Source organism: Danio aesculapii, chromosome 11 (assembly GCF_903798145.1).
Source record: "Danio aesculapii chromosome 11, fDanAes4.1, whole genome shotgun sequence".
NCBI lineage: Eukaryota > Metazoa > Chordata > Actinopteri > Cypriniformes > Danionidae > Danio > Danio aesculapii.
The window spans coordinates 25165641-25188705 of NC_079445.1; the positions used below are offsets into that span (position 1 = coordinate 25165641).

The 23065-nt window shown below is 35.5% G+C and overlaps 1 protein-coding gene across 1 annotated transcript in view; it reads left to right on the plus strand.

The window, feature by feature from the left end:
- The window catches only part of sulf2a (sulfatase 2a), a 68567-nt gene that overhangs the window by 37420 nt on the left and 8082 nt on the right, over positions 1-23065 (plus strand). Inside the window, exons 2-19 of the mRNA XM_056468564.1 lie at positions 3472-3711; positions 4107-4346; positions 6907-7058; positions 8638-8807; positions 9881-10031; positions 11698-11873; positions 11957-12085; positions 14194-14259; positions 14507-14630; positions 14724-14922; positions 17344-17587; positions 17672-17768; positions 17864-17958; positions 19230-19289; positions 19383-19549; positions 22090-22232; positions 22314-22422; positions 22527-22560. Of these exons, the coding sequence (XP_056324539.1) occupies positions 3531-3711; positions 4107-4346; positions 6907-7058; positions 8638-8807; positions 9881-10031; positions 11698-11873; positions 11957-12085; positions 14194-14259; positions 14507-14630; positions 14724-14922; positions 17344-17587; positions 17672-17768; positions 17864-17958; positions 19230-19289; positions 19383-19549; positions 22090-22232; positions 22314-22422; positions 22527-22560 (2537 nt within the window). The 5' untranslated portion in view covers positions 3472-3530. The remainder of the gene's footprint in view (positions 1-3471; positions 3712-4106; positions 4347-6906; positions 7059-8637; positions 8808-9880; positions 10032-11697; positions 11874-11956; positions 12086-14193; positions 14260-14506; positions 14631-14723; positions 14923-17343; positions 17588-17671; positions 17769-17863; positions 17959-19229; positions 19290-19382; positions 19550-22089; positions 22233-22313; positions 22423-22526; positions 22561-23065) is intronic.

The window sequence follows — 23065 nt, forward strand, 5'->3', positions numbered from 1 at the left end:
ATTGAATATATGCTGCCTTGGTGGGCATACAAAAACATAAAAACAAACTACTCTATATATTTGACTAGTAGTGTATTTGCACTGTTTTTAATGGACCTCATAAGATGCTCTTATGGATTTGTGTTTTGAAGGATGACACTGTGGGAGTCTGGTTTCCTGTGGTCTCCAAAACAAACAGTAATTCCGGTCTTAGCTCATGTTTCTTTCTGAATGTAACCCTTCACAGCTGGTGGTGTGTTGGGTTAATGCTGTGTTAAGAAGCTAGGCAATCCTTGCATTGTGTTTGACCATCAGTTATTAAACTTTTAGTTTGACCTCCTCAGGGGACAAAGAACAACTGCTGAGCCCTTTATCAAATAATTCTGCTGTGTTACAAGTGTTTCGCAATTGTGCTGTTTTTAACAGAGGAAACCTTTCAACCGCTGCAATTCATTGTATGATAGAACAACAGATGATGAAACAGATTCTGAATTGGTCACAAGTGTGTAAATTATTATCATCACTATAACCTGAGAGCAATTTTTGCATGACAATTTAAAAGATTTATTTCATTTTTTATATTTATTGTTAGGCCTGTAACTAATGTTCATGTTGTTTGCTTATTGTCTATACATTTTCATCTTAATGCAGGTTGTGTTTATTTTTGATGAAAATCAGCGGTGGATTTTCAGATGATCAAATTGTCATTTCTCAACTGGACAGTAGGGAAAACACATACTACAAATGCGGTAAAACATATAGTCTATTCATGTAGATGGTTATTTAATGTGGTCCAACAATGGTATGGTTTCTCAAAGGTGATAAAAAATGTATCATGATTTATAATAATAATTATCTCTATTTCTGTCATGGCAGCTTTCTGAGAGATGTACCGTTGAAGTCAGAATTATTATCCCGCCTGAATTATTAGCCCCCCTGTTTATTTTTTCCCCCCTGTTTATTTTTTAACGGAGAGAAGATTTTTTCAACACATTTCTAAACATAATAGGTTTAAAAACATCTCTAATAACTGATTTATTTTATCTTTGCCATGATGACAGTAAATAATATTTGACTAGATATTTTTCAAGACACTTAAAGTGACATTTAAAGGCTTAACTAGGTTAATTAGGTTAACTAGGCAGGATAGGGTTAATTAGGCAAGTTATTGCATAATAATGGTTTGTTCTGTAGACTATTGAAAAAAAAATTCACTTAAAGGGGCTAATAATTTTGACCTTAAAATGGTTCATAAAAAAATGAATTCTAGCCGAAATAAAACAAATAAGACTTTCTCCAAAAGAAAAAATATTATCAGACATACAGTAATGTGAAAATTTCCTTGCTCTGTTAAACATCATTTGGGAAATATTTAAAAAAGAAAAAAAAATTAAAGGGGGGCTAATAATTGACTAATAACTAAATGACTTCAACTGTATATGGCATTTTTTCGGTGTTTGGTCTTGGAATAGATGTGGAACAGGGCTTTGGATTTGGTGGAAAAGATCTGCTATGCTGCTGCTGCTGATTTGATTATTATGAAAGAGCAAGTACAGAGACTTGCTACTGCCAGTACTTTCACAGACTTGCAGTCTGAGAATATAACACACTGCTGCCGTCACAATCATAATATACATCTAACTCTCATAGTAGATCTAATTTAAAAAAAGAGAGACTTATTGTGTTTCTATCACTCCAATACGACAGTGGACACACTATACACACACAGTTCTGTTAAAACGGCTTCAAAAAGATTATTTTCATCATAGGTGCCCTTTAATTGTTAGGGTGGAAAAGAACTTTTGTGCCATTGTTAATTTATATATGCTAATTATTATTAATTTACTTACTACCTTACACTTACTATTACTTCCAGAATATGTTGTATTTTGTTTCATTTAGGCATAATCATAGTTGATTTTTAAACAATAAATAATTTAGGTTGATGTTCACTGTGAAATTCTTAAAGCAAAACCAATTATCCGCTATAATCTGTTTTCTAGCTGTGAGGTCCCTGACTGAGAGGTCAGTCTAAACATGCATCTACACATTTCCATAACTAATCTGCATCAGACATCACATGCCCTCCCTTTTCCAATCCATTAACACCCAAATGTCTTCTCTTATAATGGCCCTTTCCTCTTTTAACCTTTGGCCGTATCAGTCAGCGTCTCTCTGACTCTTTTGGCCTGTAGCCGCTGTCATTATCATCCACACCAGCTGCCATGTGTTCAACCGAGCCCATCGTTACACTTCGGGAATGAGCGGCTCTCTATGCATCATTAATGATTAATTAATGCCAAGCATCATAAATATGATCATTTATATGGACGAGCTCCTCAATTACTCTGCAAATGGTGACCAAAAACCCAAAGGAGTACAAGTGGAGGTTCATTTGAGAAGTGTGCGTGTGTGTGATGGGGGGGTCTGGTATTAATCACATTTTGGGGACCAAAATTCTCCTCAAGTATAGCAATAATACCAGTCATTTTTACCGTATTGGGTCATTTATTTATTTATTTTTTTGGTCCTCACTCATCATTTAAATAATTTAAAATGAATAATTTTGAAAATGTAACACTGCAGATTGTTTTCTGTGAGGGTTGGGATTAGGGGTAGGCTTGGGAGAAGTGGACAGACTCAGTCTGTACAGTATGAAAATCATCATGTCTATGGGAAGACCCCATAATACATGACAACCCAATGCATGTATTTAAAAATCATCAGTGTCAGATGATATACTGATTCTGATATGCTGATTTGAAACATTTCTTATAGATATGCATGACATGTGGCTACAATATCAGCAAGATATACAATATCAGACTTTTATGTTATTAAATGTTAGTTTTAAACTATTTAAATATAATGTTTAAATGTTTTTAATAGAATTGAATAATTTAATTATTAGTTTTAACATTACTGTTATTCACTCTACAAGAACATTTTTGCCAGTTTATCCACTTTTGGGATATGGCTAATTTGATTGGATGCGTTCACATGACATGAAATGTCGCATGCAGCAAACACACATTTTAAAGGTTTTTGCTAAAGGATCGACAAGATGTCAGGATTGTGCCAGAAAAATCTAGATGTGTTCTTCTTTATTAAGTTAAAATAAAATTAGCTGTCCACTCTCTATTTATTTGCCTCTTTTTTTTTTGTAATAAATTATATCAAGACTTTTGACAGTTACCAGTTGACAGCAGCCTCTGGTGGATTTACACAAAAACAGCAGGCACTCGAACGCGATTTGAGATCTGAAAAAGCATAACCAGCGGCCTCGGTTGGATTTGTGAAAACAAAAACTGCAAAAAAAAAATATTCTGTGACATTTCGCGATGTCTATACACAAAAATGTGCATAGGGGTACATATCAATAATTCAATAATAAACCTGTGTTGGAACGTTTTGGTGGAAACCATTTTTTTCAGGATCCTTTGCTGAATAGAAAGTTAAGAATATATATTTACTCTTTGTTCTGTTCTCCAGGGTGACAAAAAACTGAGACCTTACTATCTAGTGTGGAAGGTGGAGCACTGGTTAAGGTCATGGCAGTAGGGTGGAGACCGGCCACCCTTCTCCTAGTCTTCATCCTGACGTTCATCTGTCACTCGGATGGATCCACGTACCTCTCAGGCCAAAGACAGAGGTCTCGTCTTCAGAGAGATCGGCGAAACGTTCGTCCAAACATGATTCTCATTCTTACTGATGACCAGGACATTGAACTTGGTGCGTTACCCATTTGCATTTCTTTCTGTATGGACATAATTTGACATGACGTGTGAGTTTATACAGAGAATGAATCACAATTATGAATCATCATCATATAATTCACTTCAGTTCCCTGCAGAAGGACATCTCACATATTCAGTCCAATAGCATTGACCAACTTCTAAAGTCCATTATGCCAAACATGCTGTTTTTCTACTCGTTTTTTGGCACTTTAATCACTGAAGTGGCAACATAATGGCTTTGCTGCTGGTCTTTGTTCAGGCTTTTCATTCAAGCTCTTTTAGGGAGTAAATTTATGGTCAAGCATCTGTTACATAAAACAATCTGGATCTCTTTTTGCTCTGTCTCCTTCTTTTTCCAATCTACATATATTCTCTGTTTGTTCCCTAAAGGCTCCATGCAGGCCATGAACAAAACAAAGCGCATAATGATGCAAGGCGGCACCCATTTCTCCAATGCGTTTGCAACCACTCCGATGTGCTGCCCGTCTCGATCCACCATCCTGACTGGGAAATACGTGCACAACCACCACACGTACACCAACAACGAAAACTGCTCATCGCCGTCCTGGCAGGCCCATCACGAACCACACACGTTTGCCGTGCACCTCAACAATTCAGGCTACAGGACGGGTTAGTAGACTTTCATTAGTATTTACTCATCTCCAGGCCATCTAAGATGTGTATGAGCTTCTTTATTCAGCAGAAGGGAAACGAAGGCTCCAGCTAAATTTGAGAGTGGTCATGAACTGCCTCTTTTGTATTTTGTGCTGTTCTCTATAGGGTACACTTATGTTATCAAGAATTTACAATAAAAAAAATAATAGGCTATTTTCTGTCTTGTTTTGATCATTTAATTTGAAGAGAGTTTTATGAGGTGGATTGTTGACGGCCACTTGTTGGCCTACAGTTTACATATTCAATACATATTCAATAAGTATAAGTACTTCAATAAGTTCAATAGATTTGACAGCTTACTTAGTTCATAGATAGTAAGTAAGCAAGTAAGTAATGTGTATTTATATAGCGCATTTATTGTATATGGCCATACACCCGAAGTGCTTCACAATCATGAGGGGGGTCTCTCCACACCACCACCAATGTGCAGCATTCACTTGGATGATGCGACGGCAGCCCCATGACAACACTGCCAGTACGCTCACCAGCTATAGGGGGAGTGGAGAGACAGTGATAGAGCCAGTTCGGTGGATGGGGATGATTGAAAGGCCATGATGGGTAAGGGCCAATGGAGGGACTTTGGCCAGGACACCGTGGTTACACCCCTACTTTTTATGAGAAATGTCAAGGGATTTTAAATAACCACAGAGTGACAGGACTTCGGTTTAACGTCTCATCCAAAAGACGGCGCTCACTGACATTATAGTGTCCGCTTCACTATAATGGGGCATTAGGTCTCACAAAGACCGCAGCACCCTGAGCACCACCTGCTGACCGTACTAACACCACTTCCAACAGCAACCTGGTTTTGCCATGTGGTCTCTCATCCAGGTACTAACTAGGCTCAGCTCTGCTGAGTAACTGCTCTTGGGCTGCAGGGTGATATGGCTGTGGCCAAGATGAATGCTGCTCTGATTTAAAAATGCATACATACTCAGTACGTATCAAATGATCAATAACAACAGATAAAGCAATTGTGAATTAATTCAAATCTACTTAAACTTCCTCAAGGTTGTGTGGTGCAACATTACTATAAGCAGAACATTGTCTTTTTGTTTACATGTTTCTGAAAATCCAGCATTGAATTGAGCCTTCTTTCTAATCAAATCTGTGGTAAAAAGGAAACAAAGGAACTGGTGTGGTCTGGAACTTTATTCAAAACTCTTCCTATTATTGGGATCAGATTGAGGGCAAAGCAAAGCTATTTTTCCACATCTTGGCTCTGTACAGCATCTTGGTGTCATCAGGGGCCTGTACCATGAAGCTGGATTAGCTGGCTGGCCAGTTCATTTCAGTTTAGTTTGCACCAATCTTGGGTTTTAGATAACATTTAATCACTCTTTGTTGCCATGGTATTATGGAGTAGCTGAGCTAAGCTGAGCTGAGCTACATTCATGGTACGTAAAACTCAGAGTTGGTGCAAACTAAATTGAAATTTAACTGGTTTGCCAGCTAATCTGGCTTCTTGATACAGGCCTCTGCTTTGCCTAATTTGTTATTTAGATTCAGCACAAGTCAGTGGGCGAAGCTAAACAGACAGTGATGTAGAAACATCTTCTTCTGTGGAGGCAGAGTTTACCCACACTTTTATATAACAGAGTGTTTTCACTCACATCCCAATTTGGTTTAGATGCCCATGATGCCCATGATGAAGATACTCAGGTGCAAACACCAGCATTGATTGCATGGTAATCTATTACTGAAAACTTTCTGCTTATTTATGCTGTCTAAACCACAGGAAAACATGTAGAAGCTGCTAAATAAAAACTGCTAAACTTAGCAAGCAGGAAAATAGGAAATATTTTTTTTACAAATTGACTTTCTATTCTCCTAGATTTATTAAAACATTTTTCAGTCTTTAGAACTACAATGTTTTTCTGGTCTGACTGATTAGTAAGCCAAAACATTTTCAGCAGCAAAATATGGAAGTTTTGTTCAGTTCAGCAGCATTGTTTACGTTCTGCTCTCCATCATGGCTGACTGATGACGTGTCATGAAAACACTCTATATAGAGGCATAATCACAACCTTTTTTTGCAGACTGTCTATAACATAAGCTGTTTCATACAAACAAGAGAGTTTTAAGTTTTGAAACTCACTGGATTTTTTATATACACTCCAATAATTACTTTTGCTGCTTGTTCAAACTACTTATTTAAAATGAGTTGAAACAACACAATTCTTACATTTGTTTTAGGATGACTTAATTGTTTTATTTCAATCCATTTAAATTAGTAAAAAATGATTATGTTAACTTAATTGATTTGTGTTGGGACAACATGAAGGATTTTGTGCGTATAATGACCTCTCACAGCAAAACAAATCAAGGGAGTTTTGATTTCTCAGTTTACGACCAATTTAATTTCTATTCAGCTGCAAAAAGTAAATCACAGGGATCTTTCTTGGCCTGGAGGCAAATAAATAATCAAGAATCTGTTGATTTTTTTTTTTTTTTTTGGCCGAATTATTCCATTAAGTCTGATATTTGTTCTGATAATAATGGTTTTCTGTTCCAGCGTTCTTTGGGAAGTATCTGAATGAGTACAATGGCTCTTATGTTCCTCCTGGCTGGAGAGAATGGGTAGCACTGGTCAAGAACTCTCGTTTCTACAACTACACACTGTGCAGGAATGGAATCAGAGAAAAGCATGGCTCACAGTACCCGAAGGTTGTCCACTTGCTGCCTCTTTTCATATAACATGACTCAACGTTTTATGATTTAAAATTTTATTATTTCCTTCATTAATTTAAAACATATCGGCTGTTCAGCTCATTAACAATTTTTACCCAACGTAGTTATATAATATATTGCTTCCGTATTATTTTGTTGGCTGATATTAGAGATTTTAGAATATGGGTATTTAACGATGAATGTTCAATCACTCTTTACATTTAGATACATTTTGTTGTGATTTTATTTAAATTTACAGTTCATATTTTAAAACAATCAATAGAACAGTAATATCTTCATGTTCTGTTCACCAAGCCTGCATTTATTGATCTAAAGTATAGCAAAAGTGTCAAATTGGAAATATTTTGTACTATTTAAAATGACTGATTTCTATTTGAATACACTTTAGAATAGAATCTTCTGAAGGATCATCTGACTGTAGTAATGATGCTAAGAATAAATGACATTTTAAAATCTATTCAAATAGAAAACTTTACGTTAAATAGTAAAAATATTTACTGTTTTTGCTATACTTGGATCAAATAAATGGGTAAGACTTTATTTTGATGGTCCCTATTGCACATTTTGTTGACTAAAAGTTGCCTTGCGACTACATGCCAATCACTTCTCATTTGAGTATTAGTAGACTGTATACTTAATATCTGTTGATAGTGCTCCTTCAACAGACATTTAACTGACTATAAGAAACTTTGCAAGTACATGTCAACATACATTAACACTTACCGTAACTCCAACCTAACAGTCTACTTATAATCTAATGAGAATTAGTTGGCATGTAGATGCAATGTAAATTAATTTCAACAAATGGACCATCAAAATGAAGTGATACCAGTAAATGCTGGCTTGGTGAGCAAAAGAGATATCTTTAACAGCAGTGTTTGCACAGATTCTGGAAATCCTTGAAAATGATTGACTTTGAATCTGGTGTCAAAGATTGAGAAGTGCTTAGACTTTGGTGCGTGAAACTGCTTGAAAATACAGTTGTGTTGCTTTCATTATAAATTATGTTACTAAATAGGCAATAATAATGAACTATTTTAACTAAATTAAATAAATTATTTGCATAAAATGTAAACTCTGAAGTCAGGAAACTCTGTGCAGGTGCCTGTAGAGTAATTTGCCTGTCTTTTCATATCTGGGTTCTTTACTTAAATAGTGGGAGAAGACACAATGCATTTAACCCAAATGAGATTACCGGTTCATGAGTGAACAATGCATGAAATTAAAATAAATATACATTTAATTAAATATTACACATTTAGGATGTGAGTAAATTACATTTAAGAGAGAAAAATGACTGTATTTCTATGTTGGGCTTGGGCCAAACATTCCATCTATATGTAATGTGCCACACATGTGGATAGTTTTGGGAAAGTTTGAAAATGCACCTGGTGCTTTCAAATGTTTAAATTGGACTATGGAAAATGTGTGAGATTAAGATATGTAAATATTTTACCGTTCTTAAACGTTTGACCGTAGTGTACATAATAATGACTTGATGCATACAAGAACATTTAATAAAAGTTACCTTTTTTACGCATTACTTAATTTACAGGACTATCTCACTGACGTAATCACAAACGACAGCATCAACTACTTCCGTATGTCAAAGAGGATGTACCCGCACAGACCTGTGATGATGGTCCTGAGCCACGCTGCCCCTCATGGACCGGAGGACGCAGCACCTCAATACAGCAGCGCTTTCCCCAATGCATCTCAACACATGTAAGATTCTCTCTTTCTCTTCATCTTTCCTTCTCACCCACACACACATACACAGTCTGCTTGAGTCAACAGCTTCACATGGCCTCATAAATCTTATTCAGTATCAATTCTTTACTCTTCAGCATTTCATAGAATATTCCCATGCTGTTTGAGATACCACAACCTAATAAATAATGCTCACTGTATAGCACTGTAGCCACTGTTCTCATTACAGCCGAACTGCTTTTAATGAACCAACCCTTATGACTTACTTTCTCTTGGATTATTGCAGGAACAGGGGTTTGATTATGTATTCTGGGTACAGTAATTGTTTCCATAGTGCCGCCAGCAAATGAGTTTATGTAGTAGGCTCCACAGAGAAATACAGTGCTATTATTATAATATCCTGATTTATTATTTGCCTCAGTGTTCATTCATTGGTCTCAATGGAGGTATAAAGCCCACGGCTAGTGCACATACTGTTATTTTTGTTTGCATTTGATTACTCTGCGGCTCTTTGGTTGTTTTCTGCTCTAAATGAACATACTGAAACATACCTGATTACAAGTTGACTGTTAGTTTATTATTGTTCTTAAAGCTGCAGCTGGTATGCACTTTTATGCAAATCGAATCTTTACTAACAACACTGCAAACAAAAAGATGACAATGCGTCAGCTTATTACAATATGAAACAGGACTTGAGAATTTAGCACAATGCACAGTTTTGCAACAATGACATTTTCAATCTTCAGCACAATGACATTTCTCAGCACTTCATTCAGCATGTGTGGCACCATGACGCTGCATACAATGCTTTACACACAAAGCTTCTCCATTCGCAAATGTTTGTGTACTCAATATATGCACATGAAGTAGGACTGTGACTCCAAATTCCTTTGGCAGCAATGGTAAAGGAATAGTTGACACAAGCATTACTGTTAATTTATCTAAAAATCTTTGCTGTATAGAATTTTGAGCAAACTAACAGCAAATATTAGTTGTTGTTTTTTTAATGAACTGTTCCTTTAAGTTTTATTTATGTACTGAAGTTTAAAAAAAAAATCTTTTAATGATTCTGAAAATGTCACACACAGAACACCAAGCTACAACCACGCACCCAACCTAGATAAGCACTGGATCCTGCGTTACACGGGACCCATGAAGCCTGTACACATGCAGTTCACCAATATGCTGCAGAGACGAAGACTGCAGACCCTACTTTCAGTGGATGACAGCGTCGAGAAGGTCACATATCATTCTCAGTATAATGGTGTGCTAATTTGCTTACACCATGCTCTAAAAGCATATACTTTCCTTTTGTAAAAAATCGCATTCAATTTGAGTAGGCAAGCGTTGGGACGTACTACAACACATGGTTAAAATTGTCTTTAAAGGGTGAATTCACACCAAAATTTGAATTCTTTCATCATTTACCTGCAATTTAATTGTTTCCCACCTTGATGAGTTTCTTTCTTCTGTTAAATACAAAAGGATCTATTTTGTAGAAAGCTGGAAACCTGTAACCATTGACCATCCATAGTATTTGTTTTTCCTACTATGGAAGTCAGTGGTTACAGGAGTTATACAGTTTGTCTAATATAAAGAAAGAAGAAGGCAGGGTCGGCGATTCTGGTAAGCAAAGAGTTTATTTTGTTTAGGCATAAACGCTCAACACTCTTTCAGTGCATTCTCGGTGGCTCCTCTCTCTCCCCGCTGGCCCATCTTCTCACTTAAAAAGTGTCTCTCCAACCAACCTAATCACTGAGAAGAAACAGGAGTTAAACTCTGATTGACCTACAGTAATAAACATTTAAAGTGAATCAAAAGACTTCATCAAAGTTGTCCTAAAACTATTCAACACCCATTCGTGTCTTAAGACAGTTTTGAATAACTATTTTGATCCACTTCAAACATTGACTACTGTACTTTACTATCATGTTCTGATCATCTACTGGTCTCACACAATCACATGATGCGATTTCGAAGGTCAAAGTTCACCAAGATTTAACTTTCAAACGCATCAAATTGTGAAACATCTCGCACGAGCTTGTGTTTCCGGTCTGCTGCATTCACATGCGTATGAATGGAAGTCTATGGGGCTCAAACTCTAGTGTGACCGCGGCTTAACCCGCTCTCCACTGTTGCGGGGCATTCGACTTCTTCTTCCCCGCCACAACAGGTTTCTAGTAATCTTTGAAATATCTTCTTTTATGTTCAGAAGAAAGAAACCTCATTTTGGGGTGAACTGTCGCTTTAATATAACATAATATTGGTTATTTATGTACAGTCTCACTGTTAAAGTGTTCTTGTGGTAAGAATTGTAGTAACGTTCAAGTGGAGAAATTTGCTCATAATAATACAAATGATGGGCAAATATATCATTTTAAAAGTTCACAGTGTTGTTGCCGATGAAATACAAGATGCGTAACATTATATAATAAATATATAGTCATTAAGTTACATACTGACTATTAAAAGTTGTATTGTTCTAATTGAATCAGTATCTATTAAAAGCAATTAGAGAATCTGCTTTCTGAATTTCTATTTCATAACCTAAAAAAGTTAGGAAACATTAAATGGATAGCAAATTCTGTCATCATTTATTCACCCTTTACTTGCTACAAGCCTGTTAGATTTCTTTCTTCTGTTGAATAGAAAAGAAGATATTTCGAAGAAGGTTGAAAACTTTTAGACACTCACTTCCATAATATTTTTCTTATTATGAAAGTCACTGGCTACCAGTTACCAAAATATCTACTTCTGTGTTCAACAGAAGAAAGAAACTTCTAAAAGGTTTTGAACCACTTGAGGGTGAGTAAATAGTGAGTAAATGTTCCTTTTTGTGTGAAGTGTCCCTTAAAAATAAAACAGTTTCAATAGACGTGCTTAACTAACATCTTTTTCCTGACAGGTCTACAATATGTTGGTGGAAACTGGGGAGCTGGACAACACCTACATCATTTACATGTCTGATCATGGCTATCACATTGGTCAGTTTGGGTTGGTCAAAGGCAAATCAATGCCATATGAATTTGACATCCGAATCCCCTTCTACTTGCGAGGGCCCAATGTGGAAGCTGGTGCCATGTGAGTCACAGATAATAACTCAACTATACAGTGTAGTACAAAAAGCAACACATAGTTGACTGTACGTTTGTGTTCTGCTGCAGTAATCCTCACATAGTTCTGAACATTGACCTTGCTCCTACATTGCTGGATATGGCTGGAATTGATATTCCACCGGACATGGATGGCAAGTCCATTCTCAAGCTGTTAGAAACAGAAAGACCAGTCAACAGGTACTAAAGCACACAAATATACACATTTCTTGCTGAAAATGTGTAATTGTATCTATCTGACTACATTGAACTGAGTTTAATAACTACAATATTGCCTTCTGTACAGCCACCTTATACCCATATGCTATAATAATATTAATGGATATTGCAGCTTCGGTTTATAAAAAAAAACAATATATGAACTAACTCAAGCAAATTAATGACCCAGCAAACATTTTTTTGTTTTTAAAAGATATCTAATAGATGTCTAATAGACATCTAATCATAGTCATCTTGGCTAAAACAAGGCTAAACTGGGGCTGTCAGTGAAAATCTAATAGACGTCTAAGAATAGGCCAAAACTGGACTCGTCATCAAATAAACAGAAACGAATGACTACAGATTTACACTCTGTCTAATCTGTCTATTTGACGACTAGTCTAGATTTGGGCTATTCTTAGATGTCTATTAGATTTTCACTGACAGCCCAAGTTTAGCCTTGCTTTAGCCAAGCTGTCTACATTTAGATGTCTATTAGACTTCTATTAAACAAAATTGTTTGCTGAGAATTGTCTTCTGTATAGCTGCTTATTGTTGTATGAACTTCATTTTATGATCCTAAAAACTTAGTCCTGAACTTTACTTCCAGTTTATTCAAAACAGTTATTATTCCTTCTTCATTTAGCGGTAAAAATAAGTAAAATTTACCTAATGAGTGATATAGGTTTCCCAGTGATGGGTTGCCGCTGGAAGGGCATCCGCTGCATAAAACATGTGCTGGATAAGTGGCGGTTCATTCTGCTGTGGCGACCCCAGATTAATAAAGGGACTAAGCTGAAAAGAAAATGAATGAAAGAATGTACATTCAAACTATATCATATAGAAATATGTAAATATTTACGGTGTCTGTAACAAAGTAAATATACAACTAAACTTGCAGCGGTGAGAAAACAGCAGTTAAGTAAGCTACACTGTAAATATCTGTTAATTCCATATTTTGTGATTCACAAGTGTTTTCTGTTTATTTACGGTTGTGAATTGCATTATTTGACCTTTATCTTTGCTCTGTTGACTTTTGATGTTGAAAATTCAACTCTACAGTTTAACAAAGGGACTTATTTTGGCATTTTAGTAGTTAGAAATATTATAATGTATAAGAAATAATAAAGAGAGAAATAATTCTTGAACAAATAATAATTGAGTTACTTTTTAAAAATATAATTCGAGTTACTTTAGTTTAGCTAATTCGCTTTTAAAAAACAATTTGCTGAATTAAAATGAACGTAGTCACATTGAATCATGCACTCAATGAGAGAATGCAGGAACATACAGAAAGGAAGATGGCAGAGTCTTACATTTCTGCGATCAATATATTCTCATGATTATGAACACATGGAAGAAAAGGAAAAGAGGATTATCTGACTGGACAGTGATTTAACTGCACTAATAAGACAAAAAGTACAAAAGTAGCAAATGCATTGCTTTAAACTTTCATTAATCTGTAAATATGGCTGTTACGTAGCGGATAGAGCTCTGGGATCAGGAAGTTCTCAGAAGATAACATTATACAGTGTGTTGTGCATTGTAGAGCTTCTCTATTTAAAAAAAACCCCTGCAAGTTCTGAAACCTTGCCTCAGCCTTAGCCAGGTCAGATAAAGTAACGCAAAAGTAATTCAAAAGTAACATATCACATTACTTACCATAAAAAATAACTAAGTAATGCAATTAGTTACTTTTTTTGGGGAGTAACTTAATATTGTAATGCATTACTTTTAAAAGTAACTTTCCCCAACACTGGTCTTTGTACCATAATTTACAACAAAAACAGACAATATAGCACTTTAAACTATTAAAAGATGAAAATGAAAGTCACTATTCAAACCTTTCAACATGAAATGCTTTTGGAGGAAAGATCAAGATCCTGTAATTCAATTGAAAAGCATAAATAAGTGGATAAAAAACATGACTATATTACGGATATATTTTTACAGTGTAATAATAGATATGCCAATGCCAAACTCTTCATGTTAATTAATTTAAATTTGCAATAAAACGAGCATATATTATATAAAGCACTATATAAAGAAAAGACAATTAAAAATGCAGACTTCTCATTATTTATTTCTAGTTTCACCAGGTTTCATTCGTACAAGAAGGCGAAAGTGTGGCGGGATTCATTCCTGGTAGAAAGAGGGTGAGTGCATTTGATCGGGCCAGATGAACCCATGCATTTTTAATTAAACACCGTATCACAAACTCTTCCACTGTATCTCTCCTAAAAAAGATTTTTAACCCCAGAAATTGATTAGACGCGGCTCCATTAGAGAGACACCAGATGGCACACTGACACCGGACACATCTGTGTTTCAAAAAGGGGCTGTATCTAATTCTTTGCTGTATTTTTGGGTGGCAACCTGATGTGATCTCTTTGCCATCTCCAGGAAGCCTCTGCATAAACTAGCAGATGGCAAAGAGGTGGAACAGAATTCGCTGCCAAAGTATCAGCGGGTCAGAGATCTGTGTCAAAGAGCCGAGTACCAGACGCCCTGCGAGCAGCCAGGCCAGGTAAATACTCACTCTTTCAATTACAACTGCATATTCCCTAGATGACGTTTATCTATCTAGTGCTTTCTAGCTAACATCTCCTCCTCTGTGCAGAAGTGGCAGTGTATTGAGGATGGCACTGGCATGCCGAGGCTGTATAAGTGTAAGGGTATGGCGGGTCTCTATGCACCTCGAGCTCTCGGCCTGATGGCTGCCAACAGAGGACAGATCAATGGAGCTCACTCTGGATCAGACTACTGTGATTGTGAATCCGCAGCACCTCTCAAGAGGAAGAAAGCACTCACTAAGAAAAGTGGGTCAAAGTATAGTTTTACTATTCTCTAATGGTGTCCATGTTTGCTGTAGTGGTTAGGCGTCTTTTTATTTATTTATTTTTATATGAAATGATACAAAAATTGTCAAATTTTGCTAATTTTCTCTGTAGAAGTTGCTCAACTTGTACTTGACCTGTATTGTGTCCGGTTTTTAAATCTTGGACAAAAAAGTCCAAATTTTACTAGGCATGTTTCATATTTCTATGTTGCAAAAATGTTAAAGTAGCTGCATGTAAGTTTGATACCCAGTGGTTGAACTAGGTATTGCATTCCTGGATCAAAACAAACGCAAGCGCAGGTTGCCAGATTGAGGACCAACAGGAGCAAGTCTTATTATTGAACCTACAGTAAATGCTGTTTTAAATCATGTTCTGTATAAAAGCAACAGCACGTGGTAGAAGGAATATTTTCCATTTTAAAATGAGTTTTTGTCCTAATCAACACCTCGAATTGATATATTAGAAACGGCTTCTATTTCTTACAGCTGAACAACAGAAAACGTAGACAATGATCACCTCAGGTATCACCTTATGTGCTTTATCCAGAGTTACATGACGTTTATTGCCATACTACTGAAAGCAGCAGTAGATTGTTCACCTTAGATCTTCAAAATGAAATAAACCGCTTGAAATTGAACTTTAGACTCAAACCAACACATATCAGTGATTCAGCATGTTCATTTAATAATGTTACAGAGGTTTAAAATGTATTAATTAGATTATAAACCTCACCATTTTGTGAGTGAGTGCATGTTGTGTGCTTCTGAATGGCTGTATTTCTGGCGTGTTTTGTCAGGTGCAAACTGCCAAATTGCTTATCACTGCATCTTGTCATGTAGCGTGTTGTTAGGACACGGAGTTGCAATGTTACCAGCTCACCTAATATTTATATTATTTGCTAATTAATGACCTCACGTGGAACTGAACCTGCGTCTCATTTCGGAGTCTGCTACTGGCCACCGAAGGTCGCCTTTCTCAATAAATGAATGAAATATGTTGTTTTTCGCCAAGGTAACCCGGGTGCTTAAATATAATTGGCTAAACTGGCATTGAGCTGGTTAAAATAACCAAAACAAAGACAGCCGTTCCAGCACACAACTTGCATTTTCAAAGCGGAATCCCTGACTTCAGCATTGTTTTTCAGATAAACAAGAACATGTTTCTTAAATATCTGCAAACATATGATGGTATTTTTATGTTTAAGAAGAGTCAAAATCTTACATAAAACACCTTTGAATAAAAATATGGAAAATATGAATTTTTATGACAATCATTAAAGTATTATGCTTTTTTTCACTCAAATAGGTTTATAATGACATTCAATTGTTAGATAATCATAAGGAGTCTTGTTGTTTTTATAAAAATATTTTAATCATAATGTAAAATTATTAATGCTATGTTAAGGGTTAGTTCCGAGGACATCTATAATACCTGAAGAAACCTAATATTAGTATGTTTTTATTTTCAGATGTAGGTTGAAATATTTAGTGGAAAAAAAATGAAAATATATAAGAAAAAATGTCAATTTCAAAGTGAATTTTACACTTGTAATATTTATATAACAATTCGAGATTTATGTCATGAGATTTGAGATTTAAATAATGTTGCAAAACATTATTTTAAGAAGTCTGAAAAATTTATTACTTTTAAATAAAATAAGAATATCGCAACAATTTCTTATGGCACTGGCCAAAAAAGGCTAACTGAATGATGTGCAGCAACAAGTGTTGATTTTATATTTATTACCATTTGTCAGCTCAATTAAATTCATATTTTATATTACTTACAGTTGAAGTCAGAAATATTAGCCCCCCTTTTTTCAAATGTTTCCCAAATTATGTTTAACAGAGCAATGAAATGTTCACAGTATGTCTGATAATATTTTTTCTTCTGGAGAAAGTCTTATTTGTTTTATTTCGGCTAGAATAAAAGCAGTTCTATTTTTTTATAAACCATTTTAAGGTCAAAATTATTAGCCCCTTTAAGCAAATTTTTTTTTACAATAATTTCTTCAATTACCCTAACCTGCCTAGTTAACCTGATTAACCTAGTTAAACATTTCAATGTCACTTTAAGCTGTATAAAAGTGTCTTGAAAAATATCTAGTCAAATATTCTGTACTGTCATCATGACAAAGATAAAATAAATCAGTTATTAGAAATGAGTTATTGAAACTATTATGTTGTTGAAAAAATGTTCTCTCTGTTAAACAGAAATTGGGGAAAAAATAAACAGGGGGGCTAATAATTCTGACTTCAACTGTTTATTTTCCGTTTTTAGGTTTTAGTCATTTTGTTGTCAGTTTATTAGCTTATTTATTTATTTTTAAATTCACAGTATAGTTTGTATATTATTACACGTATACACGTTACTGTACCTGTACCATGTACTATTTTCCAGAACTGAAGAACAAAAAAAGTGTACCACGAAATCGATGGGCCCGCTCTGTCCCCTATCACTTGGACTCAAATGTGTACACTTTGGACCTGGAGAAGGGCTACCGGCCTCTCAACCTCAACACCAGCCTCATGCTAGGCAGAAAGCAGGCGGTGTATGGACAGAATGAAGAATATAGCGGCATGGGGCCCACAGAAGACAACTTCAACTCCCTCACGCCACCTGCTGCTCTTAAAGTCACCTACAGGTACAACATACACAGTCAGTTATGCTGGATAACAATAATAATACATGCCAGTGATAGAACAGTAATTAAAACATTCTTGTTCAGATGCTCAATACTAATGAACGACACAGTTAGATGTGATGGTGGATTATATAAATCTCTACAAGCATGGAAAGATCACAAACTACACATTGAGCATGAGGTAAGCACACAAAGTAAATAGCTCTCTAAGGCAACAACAATGAAAAAAAACACATCATATTTTACTTTTAACTACTTTTGTTGCTGTTTAAATAGATTGAGACACTGCAAACCAAAATAAAGAACCTCCGAGAGGTTAAAGGACATCTAAAACAGGTTCGACCGAAGGAGTGTGAATGCAACCAAAACATGTAAGTCTTTTCAAACAAAAAATGGATGTATTCATTCACCAAATAGGTCATCAAATTTTTTTATTTGCTATTAATTTACTCATACTCAGGCCTTCAGTTGTGACTTTTATTCTGTAGTAGAAAATTAAAGACATTTAAGCTCAAATCGTAGTCCTTGGACAATGGCTTCAGTTACTTTGAGTGTCCCATAACATATACAGACAAAATAAAATTAATTCCTGTCTTTCCTAATGATTCATTAAAGTCTTAAACAAAAAAGAACAATCGATCTGAGCAGGAAACATTATTTTCATTATTATTAATGGTAAGTGGCCGCTTGGGGCCCTACGAAATCTGGGGCCCCCAATAAATGCTTAGAAATAAAAATTATACCTATAAATTATATATATCATCATTTTCTATCATAGTGAGGGTCTATCAAATAACATTTTAACATGAATTATTACATCTACGCAACATTTTTTGGTTGTGAATTCATTTTAAGGAAACAAATGAAGAGTTCAGATGCAAAAACCTCTAAGTGCCATCTGGAATTTTCTTCTACAATGAGCATTTTTCTCAGCCACTTATATTTGTATTCAGTTATTTCATGTAAAGGCAATGAAAGTAAGATATTCTTTGTCGTAAAAGTCAAATTACTGATAAAGAGCTTGAAAAGAAATGTTCGTTTTAGGAGAAAATTTCCGACGGCACTTTTTTTTTGCATCTGAGGATTTTGCATCTGAACTCTTCATATCATTCAAAATCTAGAGATTGCATTAAGATAAAATGTAGAAAAGGAGAGAGGGAAAAAACAATGTAAATAAACAGAAAAAGGGTGCATTTTAGAATTGTCGGGCCCTTTGGCTGGAATTGATTAGGGCCCCAAAATCAATAAATCCGCCTCTGATTTAATCCACACTCAGCAAACAGCATGTTATCATCAATAAAACACCATGTTTTGCTCACACTTTATTTTGATGGTCAGTTTGTTGAATTTAAGTCTCATTGCATCTACATGCAAACTAATTCTCATTAGATTTTAAGTAGACTGTCAGGTTAGGGTTATTGTAAGTTGACATATATATATATGAATACTTACAAAGTTTCTTATAGTCAGTTAAATGTCAGTTGAAGGAGCAGTATCAGGAGAAATTAAGCAGACAGTGTACTAATACTCAAATGGACCATCAAAATAAAGTGTTTTTTTATTAATTTTTTGCATAAACTTTTCAAGTGTTTGCTTGATCTTTTTCTCATATCTGACACGATCATGTTTAATTTCTTTAAAGGTATCAGTACAGCAGCAGAGCACTATTTAAACTCAAATCAGCCCAGACACTTTCTGTCAAGTAGGTCTTCGTTCATCATCTGTCATAAAGTTACATTGCTGCAATCTAACAAACAGTTGATATCAGTGGTGTATGTTCTTTTAATTTAATTAGAATGACCTCCAAAGATAAGAAACAGTGGCTGATGAAAGAGCAGAAGCGCAGGAAGAAGCTGAGGAAACTCCTGAAGCGTCTGCGTAATAATGACACTTGCAGCATGCCTGGCCTCACCTGCTTCACTCACGACAACCAGCACTGGCAGACCGCCCCCTTCTGGACAAGTACTGCATTACATGTCACAACTCATCTTTCAGATATCACATTAAATAAAAAAATCATTTAAAGGAGTCATGACTTTTGAAATTAAAGTTGCCCTGATCTTTTTACATTTAAGAGGTTTCCATTAAAACATCATTAAAAACGTTTTAAAAGAACTTTCGCTTTGAACGATCTGGTTTAAATAGATTGTTTCCGTCACTGTACACTGAGTTCAAGAGGATCTCCGTACCAGGAACAAGGAACAAATTACATTAAGGTTGCCCTGATCTTTTGACATAAAAGATTGTTTTTATTTTTATTAAAACATTCAGGCAGTCACAAATAAAAACTTTCGCTTTGACTCATCTGGTTTAAACAGGTTGTTTCTGTCACCATATAGACTTCAGCAGGAACAAGGAACAATTTAATTAATTAATTTATTTTTTAACAATGGCACACATGCGTTATTAGGACATTTTACTCCAAATTGTCTTCACAGTTTTTTTGAACTGGATCCGACAGCGGCTGCATAAAAATATATTTTTAATTTCATAATGCTTTGTTTGTGAATTACAATTGTACATGGATAATAGTTATTAATGCACATTTCGCAGTACAACACTGTGTAATAGTGAAGGGGCATTGGTGTTGTTTTCTATGCAGTGATGTTAGCCAATCCAAACACTGGCCATTTACTGACAGTCTTTAAAGCACAGGTGTCAAACTCGGCTCCTGGAGGGAGCAACTTTGCACAGTTTAGCTTTACAATAAACACAAATCCTTGTCATTGCTTTGATTAGACTAGACTGCACTTAAAGGGTTAGTTCACCCAAAAATGATAATTCGGTTATTAATTACTCACCCTTAAACCCCTGATTCAAAAACTGACCACACTGTAAAAAGTGTAATGACAAAAAGTGATGACGACAAATATTTTTATGTTGCTTTATCTTATTTTAATGAGTTAATCAGGTTTCATTTACTAAGTTATGCCAAGTTTAACTTAAAGGGCACATAGTTTACCTCTTTTTTATGATTTAATATTAATCTTATGGTTCTTCTGAGTGTGCCAGTTTAGGTTCAGTTCAAAACACAATTCAGATATTTTTTTTATAATGTGTTAAAAAGTGTCATGTTGGGGGCGGGTCCACAGTTCGCTGATTTAGGGGTGTGTTGCTTCACATGTAGACTAGTTTCGGCTTCCCGCTCAACGCTCAACGTAACAAGGGGGCGGGGCCATGAGCTCACCCGCTCTGTGTGGTGCGGCAGAAACATGAAGTGTCCAGAATCGTCGCGCCACGCATTTTTGAATTCTAAACATAGGTTTCTGCAGCGGTCCGCGGCGCCCAGCCGTCGACTTGAGTGTACCCTGATAGAAACCTATGTTTAGAATTCTAAAATGCATGCTAGTTAAGATCACAGGGAGCTTCTGTGATCGCGAGAAATGCAAACGGCTGAAGTATAAGGTAGACTCAATGAGAAGTACACATGTTTGCAAACCTACCTAAAGATACAACCAATAATTCAGATTAGAGCGATAATGTGGAGAATATTGATCTTGTGTTGAGCCCAATGAGCTTTGCATCTAAAAATAGAGCTAGGGTGTTCCTTTAGTGATATCGCTTCGACTCTTGCTGAAAATGGCGGACGTGAATCAACAAACTGAGGATATGATGACGATCAATATTGGTGGGCGGGGGGACCGCACTCCTACGTAAAGTTGCGGTCGGTTTGAAAACCGCTCCAATTGGTCCACCGTTTTTTATGTTGTTAAATTGAAAAAAAAGCACTGGGTGTGTTTATATCACCCCAATATGACGGTCTATACACCATACATGCACATATGTCTGTCCAAACAGCTTGAAAAGTACATTTTTTACCATAGGTGCCCTTTAATATTTTTAGTCAGTTTGATTAAGTCATTTCAACTCATCTTTATTTCTGTAGCGCTTTTACAGTGTGGTTTGTGTCAAAGCAGCTTACCATAGAAGTTCTAGTAAATTGAAATTGCGTCAGTCCAGTTTTGATGTAAGTTAAGATGACTAGAAAAGTTCATTTAATTCAACAAATACATTTACAGCAGCAAGATTGTTTTACAGTGCATATGCCTTCAGTGATTCAATCAAAATATAATCAAGCTATGAGTGAGCACCTTAAACAAACAGTTTTATCTCCTCAGTGTCAGTACAGGGTGCGTGTTCCTGATATAAATGCAAGGCTGTACAATGCTTTGTTTTAAACTGAGGAAGTTGCATAGGGGTATACATTAATGCAGAGTGCTCAATATACTGACACCGAGAAGAAGAAACTTTTGAATAAAGTTAGTTATTTTAAAATAAAGTTATAAAAATAAAGTTATTTTTGTTTTATGTGTCCACAAAGGTATTCTCATAGCTTCATAATATTCATAATGTATATTATTTAGATAATTTAGGGTCTCAGGGGTTTTGAACAACATGAAGTTGAGTAACTACTGACAGAATCTTCATTTTTTTCCTCTTAAACTAAATTATTTACTTACATTAACTTTTTTGGTGTTGTTCTCTCTTTTGTATACTGTCAGTGGGGCCTTTTTGCGCTTGCACAAGTGCAAATAATAACACTTACTGGTGTCTGAGGACTATCAATGAGACACACAACTTCCTGTTCTGTGAGTTTGCCACTGGATTCCTGGAGTATTTTGACCTTAACACAGATCCTTATCAGGTAGATTTTTGCACTTTATACTTTGTTTATTGGTTTATTCCGATTTGTAAAGGAAGTATGTTTTACTGCTGTTGTCTTCAGCTGATTAATGGAGTGAGCACACTGGATCGTGATGCGGTGAATCACATGCACCAGCAGCTCATGAAACTGCGCAGCTGCAAAGGTCACAAGGAGTGCAATCAGGAGACAGGTGAGTCACAGCACGTCTTTGATGAGTCACTTGACAGTTCAATGTAATACCTGTAAACATATAATCTACACTATAGACTGATGACATATCATTATCTGTTACAGGTGGTAAAGAGAGAAACACATTGTACGATTACAGGTATGGCTTCAATCAAAACATTTTAATAGCTATTAATTTATAAGCTACCATATATAGTTTTTTTTTTTTTTTGGAATTCATATTTTTGTTCAGGAAAGATATAGAAATGATAAAAGAAAAAAGATTATTTGACTATTTGAAATTAAGAAAAAAAAGTCTGTCAAAGTCAGAATTATTAGCCCCCCTGTTTATTTTTTTCCCCAATTTCAGTTTAACTGAGAGATTTTTTCAACACATTTCTAAACATAATAGTTTTAATAACTCATTTCTAATAACTGGTTTATTTTATCTTTGCCATGATGACAGTAAATAATATTTTACTAGATATTTTTCAAGACACTTCTATACAGCTTAAAGGGACATTTAAAGGCTTAACTAGGTTAATTAGGTTAACTAGGCAGGTTAGGGTAATTAGGCAAGTTATTGTATAACGATAGTTTGTTCTGTAGACTATCGAAAAAAGAAATTAGCTTAAAGTGGCTAATAATTTTGACCTTAAAATGTT